This window comes from Echinococcus granulosus (assembly GCF_000524195.1).
Source record: "Echinococcus granulosus chromosome Unknown EG_S00034, whole genome shotgun sequence".
Taxonomy (NCBI): Eukaryota; Metazoa; Platyhelminthes; class Cestoda; order Cyclophyllidea; family Taeniidae; genus Echinococcus; species Echinococcus granulosus.
In genome coordinates, this window is record NW_020170414.1 from 195,597 (window position 1) to 209,891 (window position 14,295).

Below are 14,295 nucleotides of genomic sequence, written 5' to 3' on the forward strand. Positions count from 1 at the left end.
ATGGTTTGTAAATATTCTTGCAGCACTGATTACGTTGTGATAGCTGATAAGGGCAGCTAAATCAGGGGACTGACAAGAGCGACGCTCAAAAGAATAGAGGGGCCGTGTAATGCGTTACTTGTTTATTAAACGCTAGGTTTAATTAAAGGACCAATTTATGTCATGGTTATTGTACCTCACCGGGCGAGCTGGCCTCTGAACCACAGTAATAGACATACTACATATACATACATATGTAGCACTTATATTATTCAAATGTGCATTTCAGGAAAGAAGCGGGCAGTCGAGTCGAACTTTGTGATTGTAGGGCACTCAAAGCCTATCAAACCAGAGAGCGCCACTTTGTCCAAGTCTCCCTAGTTTTGTATCTATCCCCATTTGCGTTGGGCAACAAATGCATCCAGGTCCCACCAGCCACAGTGCTACAGTCGTATAAAGGCCAGAGAAGGGGAAAATAAACGAGATGCGTGCAACATACAAGTAAATGCATATTTTATCGCCTCCTGGGAAGTCTATGGGTGCTACTTCTCCTTTAATTAAAAAGATGACGGCTTTTTATAGCTAAATATTCTGATTTTTATACTTTAGGCACAGTATCTGTTAATGTGGGCATAAATCTACTAACTTGATGGGACAAAAACTTATTGATTCACTAAAATTTGCATTACATCCATCATCTCTGCATTATTCTCGTTTCGAATAAAAACTTCTAAAAGTAAATGAGAATTTTTTATATAATAAACTTTAGACTTTTTATACTTCATCATTGTTTGAACGCACCAATTTAAATCCGACGAAATATAACTTCTCAAAACGAAAATCGACGTCGACTCTTGTTGGTAGGTGGCTTGCATGTTCTCTATTTCTGGGCTTCTTTTTTGGTTGTGGCCTTAATATAACAGGTTTTTGAGAAGTATTCATCCTTTTGTTTCGTTCATTATTGATTATACATGAATTCCTAGCCAATAAGTACACGATTTCTGTACATGCCTGTTAGTTCTTCGTGTAGGGTTTTCTTGTTTTTACTCTGTTGTGTCTGTTGTTTTTTTGCAAAAGTGTTGATTAACTTTGCTATTTTTAGTGTATCATTCTGAAATGATGAATCGATCTGAAGCACATGGTGAACGGCCAACCTTGGGTTACAAACGTGATACGAAATTGAGGTCATTATTCCAATCCTTCTAATTACGGTAATTTAGGATTTTCGTAAACAGAAGTCTCCGTCTCGATTCAATCAGATTTTTTGGTTTCGACATGGACTACACTCTTGCTCGTATGTTCTCATTCTCTTAATCACGCAATTCTCATCAAGAATACAAGTCTCCCTACTACGAGGAACTTGCCTTTCAAATTTTGCGTGATCGTTTGGTTGGGATTGGCTATCCACAGGAGCTTGCTTCTTTTAACTATGAGCCTTCTTTTCCAGTCCGGTTAGTTCTACGGAAAAAATGTTTTGTGGCTACATTGTATTCTTTATTTCAGGTGATTCTGATGCTAGTTTTACTGTTACGTTTTCAATGCCCACAAATTGATCTTATTTCTGCTTCAGTGGACTTTGGTTCGATACATTATACGGGACCCTACTAAAATTGGACCAGTTTGGAAACGTTTTGGTTTGTCTTCGAGGTTTCAACGTCATTCCACCGTAAATTTTTCGTCTCATCTTTCCTAATTTTTATAGGAGTGAGATTGTTACGATGTATCCAAACAAGTTTTTGAAGTATGACGAGTCGAGGATTATTATAATGAACACGCTCTTCGATCTGCCGAGTTAGTGTATCTCAGTAACACCAAAATTACTTTGATCAATTTCATAACTTTATGCATTACTTGTCTTTTCAGAACTCTATCTTCTCTCCTGCGTAATTCACATGTTTCACAACGATCCCAAGTATACGAAACTGGAGCATGGAGTAAAACTCGCTTCCATCTACATGTCTTACCATTCCATCTACGATGACGTAGACACTGTGGTTAATTGGATGCATCAGGTAAGGATCCTTAATCTAGTAAGTGCATCCGATGGCATCAAGCTGATTCCTGACATTCGCTCGAGTATCACTTTGGAAAGAACCCCGTAAATTTGTCTTGTATGCTTGTGGCTAAGCAATTCCGCGATCGTTACGTCTTTCCGCACTCTAATGTACTGGTGCTAGCGGTGCTGCTACTTCTATGAAGGCATTATCAATCCTATCAGAATGTTCGGGGTCAGCCAGATGACGGCCTGAATTTCTAGGTCGGTATCCTTGTAATTCCAAATACGGCGTCCAATCCAAAACATGTCAAAGGAAGGTAGCTTCCTGGATCAAAATCGGGGTGCTTGATCATCTAAAGGATCCTGCTATCCTAGGTCAAGCTTTCATTCACGCATTCGATTTGTCGGGGCACTTATGGTTTTTTTCAGTTCCATGTCAGGGCCAATTTTTTTAGGCCTTAACTTGTTTGCGTTAGTGAATTAAATTGAGTTTGATGGCATTATTTGCAGTAGGTAGGAATTGTGCTGGTATTAGCTGGAATATTCCGATCTAACAGGAAAATCTTCTAAAGAAATGCACAACTTTCTTATCTCGCGCAATTAGTAGTTTAACAAATTTTCATTTGTGCTTAATGTAGTGACTGAACACGTAAAATGTTGATGCAACCGCAAAACTACGTCCTTGTGGCACTGACGTCTGTCCGAAGCAGTAGTTAAAACACTAGGCACCACTGGCATCATACCTCTCTTTGGAAGTAATGGCGAGTCGAGTGATATTCTACGGCTAGTTCGGTGGTAAGTACATTGGCTCGGTGATAGACCGTGTGAAAGCAGCTGAGTGACTTGACAACTACTGAAGCTGATTTAACAGCATGCCTAGGTGGACGGGCGGATATTTACGATAAGAAGAGCAAATAAAGTTGTTTAAGTTAATGTAAGGCCTAGAATACGCTGGTTGCTTTTAAACGTCAATCCAAGGGAAGAAAGCAGTTAAAGCTTGCGTAAACTTCCCTTTGGGGTTAAAATTTGACAGTAGTTGGAGACTAGTGGTGGGTAATGCAGAGCCTCAATTCTCGCTCGCTATTCGGCCTCCCCTACAGCTAAGCAACTGGCTTTGCCTGTTTCGTACTTTCCTGTCTCCCGCGCTCCATGGCCTGTTGAAAGAAAAAATCCAAAGTCCCTTTTCGTACGCATGGTTTGGGATTTTGCCAAAAAGTGCTCCACTTTAACGTGTTGATTAGTAAACCGCAGAGTAGATGGCGATTGGTGCATGTAGTAGATAGTATTGAAATTACCGCAGTTAACTGCCGCTTTCGTTAATAACTAAGTCGTAATGTTTAATTCTCCCCAAAAGGAGTCTCCTTATGAACAAATTTTTTTTTCATTCATGTCAATCAAGTTGTCATCCTAATTCACTAATTTCAAGGTGATAGATTTCTTTTTGCATGCAATAATTCATTTTCTTCGCGCAAATGTAACTGTGAAAAATTTGCTTGAACCCTACACACCTTTTTATGGAATTAGGGTCGGAAGGAAGAAATCGCGTTTTGCATTCTACCAACAGCAAAAATTGGCAGTTTGTACCGGGGTCTTGTAGATGATAATGGGGCAAAATTAAACTGCCCTTTTTTTTAACTCGATTAACAGGGGGATGTACCTGATGAAGGCTTATTCCCTAGCCCCTTGAAACCGCGTAGAAATTATGCACAAGCAATGACTATCAGCCCTACTGACCTCCCTATCCTTCTATTTCCGGGCCTTTATTAATACTCCCTTTGAATGCACCCTTTGGGCGCTACTCAACTGCCCATCCTAAATGGATTATCTTTCAAAATCCTCTCGACTATAAATAAAGGTAGCTTTATGACTGGGTTGGCCCGTTGAAACACCAAGTTGTAACAAAATTTGTTTCCCAATACATCTTAACGATGATTTATTACCGTCAAGTTGGGGAAATTCCATGTATCTTTGCGTGCAGGCATTATAACTATTTTTCGCCCTCTATCCTTTTTTTCACCCGAATCGTAAATCACTCCGTTTTAATCTTGGCTTTGCCTTTGGCCATCCGTACTCTTTCGGCAACTCTTGAAGGGAATCTCTTCCGTTGCGTTCAAATTGACTGGTTTCTGAGAGGCCTCACTTTTATCTTTGCCAGGACTTCAATCACCGCCTGGGATGCTAATTTTTACCATTCATTGCACCGTTGACCACTTCTGGAACTCGCTTTGATCATTCCTAGCGTTTGTCCTTTGGGGAATGCGGGGAGGTTTGTGGAGGGCACAAATTCCTGAGTTTTTAGAATCAGGATCGGTACATTGCTGTTAAGTGTAACCAATACGAATTCTTTTTCCTTTCAGGGAGAACTGAAGAAAAAGACTATGAAAAATTTAGATAAATACGTGGAGAAAAATCGGGATTTACCCCTTCTGTTAGAAAAGTGAGTGTGTTTAACGTCATGGATTTCCCATTTATCAATTGTGAGGTCAGCAGCTGTGAGTCAATTTGTCATGGGAAGATATGGTGACCTTTCTTTAAGGGGCGAATGGGTGCGATGCTTAAGCCTCCTCTATCAACTTCTCCCTCTCATCCTTTCAGGTTACGTAGCAGAGGCGGAAAGGTTTTCCTCCTTACCAACAGCGATTTTGCATACTCCCAGGTGCGTTGGCAGAACAAAAATTTTTTTCCCTTAACACCGAGGCACATGGCCTTTCCTCCCATTTTTATTCTTAATAACGTCAAATTAGATTTGGTGACTATTTTTTTGAGTACAAAACCATGATTGCATCACAGGAAATTAGTAATTTCGGAATTAGCATACTAAGCAGGGGACGGGAAATGCATTCCTTCTCCAGGCAAAACCTAGTAGGAGGATAAGGGCATAGAATCATTTGAAGAGCTCAAGCTTTCCTTTGAAAACAATTTTGTCTCTTCCTCCTAGGCGATAATGAAGTACCTCCTTGAGGAGCCGTGTGAAGCGGTAAGTTAGAGCGCTTTTGAGATGTGAAGAGTGCTTTGATAGGCAGATGATTGTTTCTGTACTACCAGCAGGGTGAAGTGCGCCCGTGGACGTCTTACTTCGATTTCATTCTCACCGACGCTCGGAAGCCTCTCTTCTTCGATGAGGGCACCATTCTCAGAGCTGTGGATGAGGTATGTGTTTGGGGCGTAGTTTGCTAATTTTATCTTTGCTTATTTACTGTCTACTTTCTAATCAGTATTTTGTTTTACCTCGTCTCAAACAAGCCGCTCAGAAATTGCTTATTTTTAGCAAAGATGTCTTTGTTCTGTCGGCCAATGAGCTTGAAGTTAGTGTGATTACAAAAATGTCTCAACGCTTGAGAGGTCATGCAGTCGGGAGAGTGCTCTTCTATTGCAAGATGAATGAAGAACTTCAATACATAGCTCTCGCCCGTGCTCTGGGCAGTAAGAGTTAGTGGTACCGAGGCACCGCTCTTTTTGCTAAATTGTCCGTCTACTTGAATGGGTGTGCCAAGTTTCTTGAAGCGTTTAACGTCGATTTTTTAGTCTCCGACGCTATTCGGCCAAAAGCAGTGCTTAACCTCGCATTTACCGATGACAAATACTACTCAAAAGCGGTTAGATACTTACCTCATGATGTGACAAAACAAGCTGAGACTTTTTCTCATGACACGTAGAATTCAGCCGACTTTTTTACTACCTTCGGTTTGTTCCAAATGTTACAATAGTGCCCAAATAGTAAATAAAGCAGATTTTGCTGTTAATACTTTGGAATACATTGGCTTCCGCCTTCCTAATCATTGGCCAGTGCACACCTTCGTGATGTATCAAAGCGCTTGCGCCGCGGCCTTAGTCCATTAATGTCATTCGCAGTAGTAAACAGCGGGCCTCATTTCCAATTTATCCATTTTTGGGTGCAATGCCTTGTAATAGTTAATCGTAGATCAAAAAGCCATTTTGAGCCAGCACTAATGGCACACATTCATGATGACCAAACATTTCAAACCTGTAGTGAAGTGGTGGGAAATGCTAACCGGTGATGAAATCTAAATTGACGTTTTACTGCACATTGAGACCTCACTTCCTATTTTCCTCAGGAAACCGGGCGTCTCTCGATCGGGCATCACATTGGACCGTTGCAATCGGGAAAGATCTACTCGGGAGGTGAGTGGATTATGACCGCTGTGCTTCATTTTCATCTAGCTAAGGAACTACTTTGTACCTATTTTCAATTTTTGCCCGAAAAAATATACGGGAATGTGTTTTTCATCCTTGGTAATTGTGGAAGCGTCTTTGGTGATGTATGCGATGAGTTTTTTTCCTGCGGATAAGTCTGCCTTTTTTCTTCCCTATGTCATATGGTAAAACATCTTATCTTCTCCTGGGGCACATTACTGAATCCAAATGATGACGCAGGCGCTAAGTCCCGTTCAAAATCGACTTAAACACTTTTCAGAGGTCAAAGGTTCTCTTGTGTGGTCATCCGCTTTGGAGTTTGTAATATTCCCAACTTGGGTCCAATACTTCAATTGCCTGGTATCGTCACTGTGTTCTGACGAGTTGTTGTCTAAGGCTTTCAGATCCCAAAATCTGGTAACAAGGCTTCTTTCCAGTGTTCGTGCTCAGATGTGCTAGATAATCCTCTATCTACAACGTTTTGTCTGTGTTCAGAACCCTCGTGGCTGGATTACTACGAAGGTTGTTGTTTTCCTTAACGGTCTCAATGACGGAAGGTACTCGAAAACCTCTATCATACCTCCTCAAATCTACTACATCTTTTTAGCTGAGTGAAGTAAATTATTTTTCCCGCATGTATGGTCACGCACTGTTGTGTAACAAAATCTAAGCTTTCCCGCGTACAGCTGTCCCTTCCCGAGCACTTTATGCAACCTAGCTAATCACTTTTCTCGACATTACCCCCGAAATATGAATTCGCCTATTCAAACTCTTAATCTCCTATTAAATATGTAGGAAACGTAGTTACCGCTACGGTTAATTTTCTTATCTACCGTTGAACTTAGAGGTGATCTCATCGGACCGATTTCTGGTGTGGTGGTACGTCTGCTTAAATCACTAATAAAATTGTCTTCTTTTGTTCCCCTCAAGGCTCATGCGAAGTGTTCACGCAGTTGATTGGCGCTCGAGGCAAAGATGTTCTCTACACCGGGGACCACCTTTTTGGTGATATTCTGCGATCCAAGAAGAAGGTTGGCTGGCGCACATTCCTCGTCATTCCAGAGCTGACCAACGAGATCTACGTGTGGAAGAAGAAAAAGGAGCTCTTCGACCGTCTGCAATACCTCGACAATAAACTGGCTGACACCTACAAGTGTGTTTTACTTTATGGAAAAATCAGATTTAGTAAACCAGTCAGTTGTTGGTACCCCAAAAAAATAATCCACTCTTGAACATCTCTAATCCTCATTCTTTTTATTCGCTCATTTGTGAATACCTGTTGTTCTCTTTTTATTCGCGTTCAGGGACATGAATATTGAGACTTGTGAGCAGCCAGATGTGGACAATTTGCGAAGGGAGATTCGAGTATGCCTTGATCAACTTGAACATCTTTTCCCACCTTTTCAGGGCTTTCCACGTCTATTTCTGCTTTGTAGGCAGTTGCACAAGAGATGGAACGCTCCTACGGCTTGCTGGGAAGCATCTTTCGAAGTGGTAAGTTTTGCCCCATCCGCCGGCTGAGGTGAGAAAGAATAACCTCCGGTTTTTTTGCACGACTTGGCCGGAGAATCAAGACGCTAGGCACCACGCGCCCACGCATCGAAATGTACACACCAGCATCGTATGCCTGAGTGACTTAAACTCGTTTGTCTTGACAGTCAAATTTGATGGTGACATTTTCTGCTGGGGGCTTTGTTTACTCGGAAGCGCAAATGCGTGCTGATGTAGAGAGTTTACGCTCTGGTTTTTGGAGGCGTTAGGAAATTGAACCTGACTCTAAAAATAGCCTACTTAATTGAAGGAAAAGCCCTTGCAACAAAGGCTAACTGAATTTTTTAATTGATGTCTTGGCAGTTGTCTAAATACCGCCTATTGATACTTGACAATGGAAGTATCGGAGTTATTTCAGGGCTTTCCTTTTTAGTCGTATTGTTGACTCAAATTGGGAGGGCGAACTTGACTGTAAATAAAGGTGGGAGGCGTTTATTTTAGCAGCATGTCTTTTGAAGTCAGTGCTGGAGGGAGACTTTTGTGGGATTGAATAGCGTGTCTTGCTCCTGACGTTCCATTAGAAGCCATCATATGTAGATATCTTAAGCGCAGGCACGCAAACCCATAGAAAAGTCTTTTGGTGGACCTTGAAAAGAGCCAAATGTCAGCATTTGTTGCGTGATAAATCGCTAAGTGCAAAATTTCCCATATTTGCTGCGTGTTTCCTACTTGTACTAATTCGCCTATCCTACGGTGTAGGCAGAGGAGCCGAGGAGCAGTCTATGCTTAATTTCCCTCCCATTTAGGCTCCCGGCACACCTTCTTCTCATCGCAGGCAATGCGTTATGCCGACATCTACTCCTTCAGCTGTTTCAACCTCCTTCACTATCCACTATGCTACATGTTCCGCGCGCCCACAATGCTGATGCCCCACGAGTCCACCGTCCCGCATTCCGATTCACCCATCGGCTCATTCGCTGATCTTGATGAGACGCCTTGTGGGCTTAGAAGACGCTCCTACGCAAGTACGCCGTTTGGCATAAGTCCAATTTTTATGCCTTGTTGTTCAGGTATTCTTAGACTTCAAGATAACATATTGCGTCAACACTTATGAGGTGATCTTCCCCATTTTTGCTCGTCTCGAAAATGGCCAACTTCTGAGAAATCGAAGGGCAATATTGGACCCAAGTCCTTGGTTTATTTCCCCTCCAACTTTGCTTCCAGTTATAATATTTTTGGTTAAACACAGTCGGTAGACTTCCCACACAACGACCTGCTACGATGGCTACGAAGCGAAGATTTTTTTTCAGGTCCTGGAAAGGGGGGGAAAGGGAGGGTTCTGGCTCAGCGTCACCCTATAAAGCAATATTTTTTCTTAAAATAGGCACCATTCACCTCGTCGTAGGAAAAGCTTATTTTTGCAAAACCATAGGACAATATTTCGTTCCAGCTTTTGGTTAACACCTTACTTTATGTGGTCTGTGTTGGCTCTTTCTCAAGTAGAATGCTGAACAAGCTCTCGGTCTCTGGGGGTGCTTATTTCTAAATTTCCAGTTTATTGCCTCCAGGATTTTGGATTCAAGCCCTTGGGCCTTTTTTTGGCCCCAACATCACCTTAGATTTAGGCTCTTACTTTTAAGTACTTGATTATCTGCAATCCCTGTAGGTTTTTGTTTTGGAATTTTGGAGACTTCGAAGTGGAAATAGACTCCAATAAGTTTGTTACTGTTTTTACAAGTTCTTTTTTCCATCTTATCACTGTTTTAAGACGATTTCTTAACGAGACCTTGCCTCGTTTTATTACTTCCATTTGGATCTTATCATCTACTACCCCATTAAGTTAGTGAAACGGTCAAGCCTTTTCTCAAGTGAAGGCTCCTTTTACCGTATCACCCAAAGGTGAATATTTGGACGGCAGTTTAAGACAGATTAGTGATTGCCTTTCTTTCAAATTCACGTCATTTTTGTCACACTGAGAAACGACAAATGCTTCATTTTTATAAGAAGAGCTTTAAACAATTGTTAATGTTCTTTTCGGGGCTTGCGGTCATTTTGACCCACATTTGGGGGACTCTGACGCTCTAAGGAAGACATAGGAGGCATTGGACGGTTTCATACAAGCCGTTTTCCTTATTTCCAATCGTTGGAATCGCATCTGCCTTGCATGTCGTACGCACCTCCGATCCGGTTTTGAAAGTCAGGGGTACATGGGTCTAAAAGTACACCTCTTCCTTCATCTAGTAGAGGCAAAAGTGCAGAATACTATTTACCTGGCCCCAAATGTCCCAACAGCGATTGCGATATCCTTGCGAAGGCAGCAGTAGGCGAAAAAGCCTACACCGCAATGGGGAACGTTTGGACTGCCATGGAATCACAAATGACAGGAGTAGCCTGTCTTTTCTTTTGTCCTTACGCATTGATGTGCGTGATGACTTCTAATATTCCCTTAAATGCCTTTTAATTTCAACAGATCCTGGGTCACCTCAAGGTTAGTTTACACGGTTGTTGATTGTACTATTACTGTCCCGAATTTCCTTGATTTGCAATCAAGTACTTTCCTCCTGCCAAGCCTCAAGTGTCACCTTTTCATCCCACATTACTGTTCCTCCTAATTTTTTTTTCAAATTATGTTTTTTCACTTATCAAGAGCGCCCTTACGCCCACAGCAGCAAACGCATTGAACTAACTACGTTGTTGCGTTGGTGTTATGCTTTAAGTGTTATCATTTTGATGCATTTGTTGAAATTCATCTCCTTTTTTTTCTTGTGGTGGCATTCAACGTTAAATGTAGCCGTTGGTATTTCCACTCCTATAGAAGTACGGACATGGTTGTTTAATGGAACTAATACTTTACGGTTCTATAATTGTGAAATTTGTTAAAAGTAGGATTGCTTTTAAAGCCGTCCACTGCCAATGGTTTTGTTGTCAGCTTTTGTCTCCAATACCCGTAACGTCAGCCCGCATGATGAGTGATCTCTGACGGAAATAAAAAAGGTTCTTCATTCCTCAATTACACTTTTTGCACTTTTTTTAATCAAATCGGCTGATTTAGGCGCGCGCGCACACACGGAGGAGGCAGGCTCGACTAATCTGTGCTTCTCACTGTGCTTCAGCTTCTTTATTTATCTGTCAGAGATGTTTCAAAAAGGCCATTAACCAGTACTGTTGTTCTTTTTTTGTGTAGTTCCCCCAACCGGTTCCGCGTTCGTTCGTCCCGAGGAGTCGTTGAAGTCGAAGGGTATTGTGAACAGCAATCTTGTGGAGGCGGAGAAAGAGGGTGCCGAACCTCTGGTCGATACCGCCGAGGTGGAGTAGTCGCAGAGTGAGTTCGCCCTACCTTCTCTGTCGTATTGCCTGATGCCTTCAAAACACCTTTGACAAGACAGCCTCTTTTAACTGACCGATGGTGAGGTTTGTTAGACACTAGCTGCGAAAGCAACAGTGATCAAGATCCCATTTTTGATGTGTAAGGTCTTTGAAATTAAGAGGGAATTGGCAAGGTGAAATCTGTCTCTCGCCATACCTTGTCAATAACATGATCATCATCGTGACATCAAATTGCATAACAGGTGCAATTTGGCTGCCCATCATTGGTCAAAAGCATTTTATCGGCACAATTAATCGGGCTACAAGGTAACTTGTAGCTACAACTCAGTGGGATAAGTTTTTGCGCTAAAGTTAATGCTTTGTTGGTAGCTTGAAAGGCATGACCAAATGCTGAGACGACTGGGTCGTTAGCTGGCACGAGGGAGGTTTCTGTAGCTAATTTCAGTCTACAATTTGGAGTTTTGTCTTTGCCTCTATTGATCAATCTCGACGGCTGTGAACTAGCCGTGGTGCTGAAGTCAATTGAATACTGGATTACCGAACAGAGTGCATTAACTTTTCCGAGTTCGGAGTGTGCCACCATGTAAACTGCAGTATTTACTGAATAAGTAGCCACATAGTTATATACTAACATTGGGAAAGTCCAGCTTCTAGACGTTTGGTGCTTTTTCGCTCACCCAATTGTCTAGCTGGTATCTTTATACACCCAATTTACTTCAAACGCTTTACAATTGTTGAATTGTGGTCACATTAAACACGTATTTCGAGATATTTCCCCAATCCTCCTACATCTTTCAGCCATTTGTTTTTTCTAGCTCACCGAAACGGAGCTTTTTACGCATTCCAAGAACCTTTGGCTCAGTAGAGTTTTTTGGTTACTTAGATCCGTCCACATGTCTGTTTCGGTCTCACCGACAATCGTGTTCGAAAATAGCACGCAGTTTTAGTTAGGTCAAATGACGTGACCGGTATGCCTAGCGTACAAAGGTCTTATCTGCTGCAAGAGGGATGATTTATGCGGCGCGCATTTTAAACGGCTTTGTCATAGGTTGAGGCCATACCGTCTTGAACTGTTTTTTTTAACTGATCCTCTCATCTTTATGTTTCCAAGCCTTTTAGCAGAGCTAAGTACTTTAGTTGCGGTGTAGCGGCTGGAAGTCCAAGGACACAAGATTAGGTTCTTCTTCTCGACATGTCATTCTTGTTCTTTGTTGAAGGGCAAAGTCACAAACGTTCCGAGATCGTTGAAGCAATGACCGCCAACGACTTCACCTTGTGAATTGCCGGCGTTATTTACCCGGTTGCGATACCTCGGTCTTGTTACGGTGATTACACTTATTTCTAAGGTGAATTAAATGTCTAATGTGGACGGCGTTGAAAGTCTAATCCGTATACCCGGAGGTGAAGGTCATCGCATACCTCAGTGATTAATGAATGGAAGGGGTTATTTCAGTATCGGCTTCGGCTTATTTGACAGGTACTTCTTTTGCAGTGGTCATTACCAGTGTAAAGTACGATGCCAATCGAAAGTTGAAAGATCGGACAGACATTGGCAGCTTTTTGGTTTCTAAATGCGTCCCAGTGCAGCACACGCTGTTGCTGACATTGGCAGACCAGCCAAGGTTCGATTCGGAGTGTTCTGACAAGTCATATTTCTTTGCTTCTTGTCATCAGGTTATTTATATGATCCATATCTGTATTTTTCCAGGTTATGGTAAATGTACAAATAGTGATTGAAGCAAAGTTTGAGGTTGATTCATGTATTCATTGCGGTTTATTTGCCTTCCATCTCTCGCCGCAGCTCGAAGTCATTCCCCCTCGTCTCAGACTAAGCCATCTTGGTAACCTAGCCATTGGCGAACTTCTCCCTTACCTTATCCGGCAGACAGTTTACCTGAACCCACTGTGTCTTTCGTATCGGTCTGTAAATACGTTAGAAGATGTCACGTTGTTCCTAGAATTGGATCTCAGACTCTTGGAACCATAGAGGCGAAGTGAATATTCTTTTGGATAGCGTAAAAATTGTGACAATGTCGTCAATTGGAGGGAGAATTAATGAGCGCGAAGGATGGTTTTTCGTACTCACTTCGATTTAGCAGCCTGAACAACTGTGTTGATGTGAGCGGAAACTATCCAGGTCTATCTGCACTGGCCGATCCCGAGGCCTTTTTGAATTCAAGTCTCCTCATTAATCCACCTATCCCCCTAGTTGCGCTTGTCAACCCTCATTACGCTATCAAGGGTTATGTCTTTTTTGATTTCGTAGTAGACTGGTGCATCAAATTCATCGTCCTAATAGTTGTCAAAAAAGGTGTGACCAAATAACAACACACTTCAGTGCGTCTCACCTTGAGTTTAAGGCGCTGGAGAAAATGCGGATGGGCTTAAGAATGTCTACTTCGCATGGCATTCAAGTCGGCTTCGCCATCTCGTCAATTTTGCGTTGTCGTATCTTCCGCTCAGCTCTTAACGATTTACTTTGTTCTCGAAATCAAAGCGCTTCCTTGTGATGTTCGGTGGCCATTGCCTCGTCTATCTACCAGGTCTTTGTCACTCCAAGTTGCTCACACTAATGCTTTGGTGGCATGCTAAAACACGCATCGGGAAATCCACGAATGCCCCACAACTTGGCCACATTTTCATGAGAAGTGATCGGGAAAAAAAGCTGTCCAAAATGTACTTCTGCAGTAGTGATAAGACGTTGTACACACAACTCGGCAGAATTTAACGTCAGTGGGAGATGCAACCCCTCGAAATTGGCGGTCAGACAGCTATAACAGTGCTTCTTGAAGTTTCTTGAACGTGGGCTGAAAAACTCATGGACTAAAATTAGAGCGCGTGGAGGTCGCGTTGGACAGCGAGGAAAAGCGTTTGGCCGATGGACAGTTTCAATTAAACGGAGTTGATTCCCTTTTTCTGGTTCCACGAAGGCATGAAAACTAGCCTAGAGCTTGGACTGGAGTTATTTTTAGCGGAAGCAAAGCTGCCTCCTGCCTTTTTTTTCACCTTTAGACCCTCGAACCTATGAATTCTTAGGAATTTCACCATTGTTTCGCCGTGATACTCACTCCGACACCTCGTCAACGTCGATCTTCCACAATAGGCTGCTCCGATTTTCTAGATGTGCTGCTGACGACAACTGATTTCGTGGGCATCTGCCTCACCGATTCCCCCAGCATTTTGTGCCTACCTCGTGGGCTCTGTCGGCGCTCTAGTAACGTAATGCTTTCCCTCCCCATCCGCTCTTGATCGTTCGCTATCTCTATCTCTTTAAAATTCCGCTGCTACTGTCCAGCTAGCATTGTAATATTTTGTTACCATTTGATTAAACGTTGCTCTGAGCTAAT

General features: G+C 42.4%; 1 protein-coding gene across 1 annotated transcript; it reads left to right on the forward strand. All coding sequences in view use genetic code 11, as the record gives it.

The window, feature by feature from the left end:
• EGR_04978 (Cytosolic purine 5'-nucleotidase) lies at positions 1-14,197 on the forward strand (the record flags this gene model as incomplete). The annotated part of the gene is made up of 18 exons (XM_024494227.1): positions 1-7; positions 1,082-1,163; positions 1,200-1,273; positions 1,313-1,430; positions 1,550-1,645; positions 1,682-1,770; positions 1,843-1,991; positions 4,333-4,412; positions 4,571-4,631; positions 4,914-4,952; positions 5,024-5,125; positions 6,052-6,118; positions 7,061-7,283; positions 7,435-7,495; positions 7,567-7,624; positions 8,428-8,646; positions 10,806-10,927; positions 13,985-14,197. 18 exons carry the CDS (start codon positions 1-3, stop codon positions 14,195-14,197), a joined length of 1,860 nt encoding a protein of 619 aa, XP_024351321.1.
• Positions 14,198-14,295: the final 98 nt, after the last annotated feature.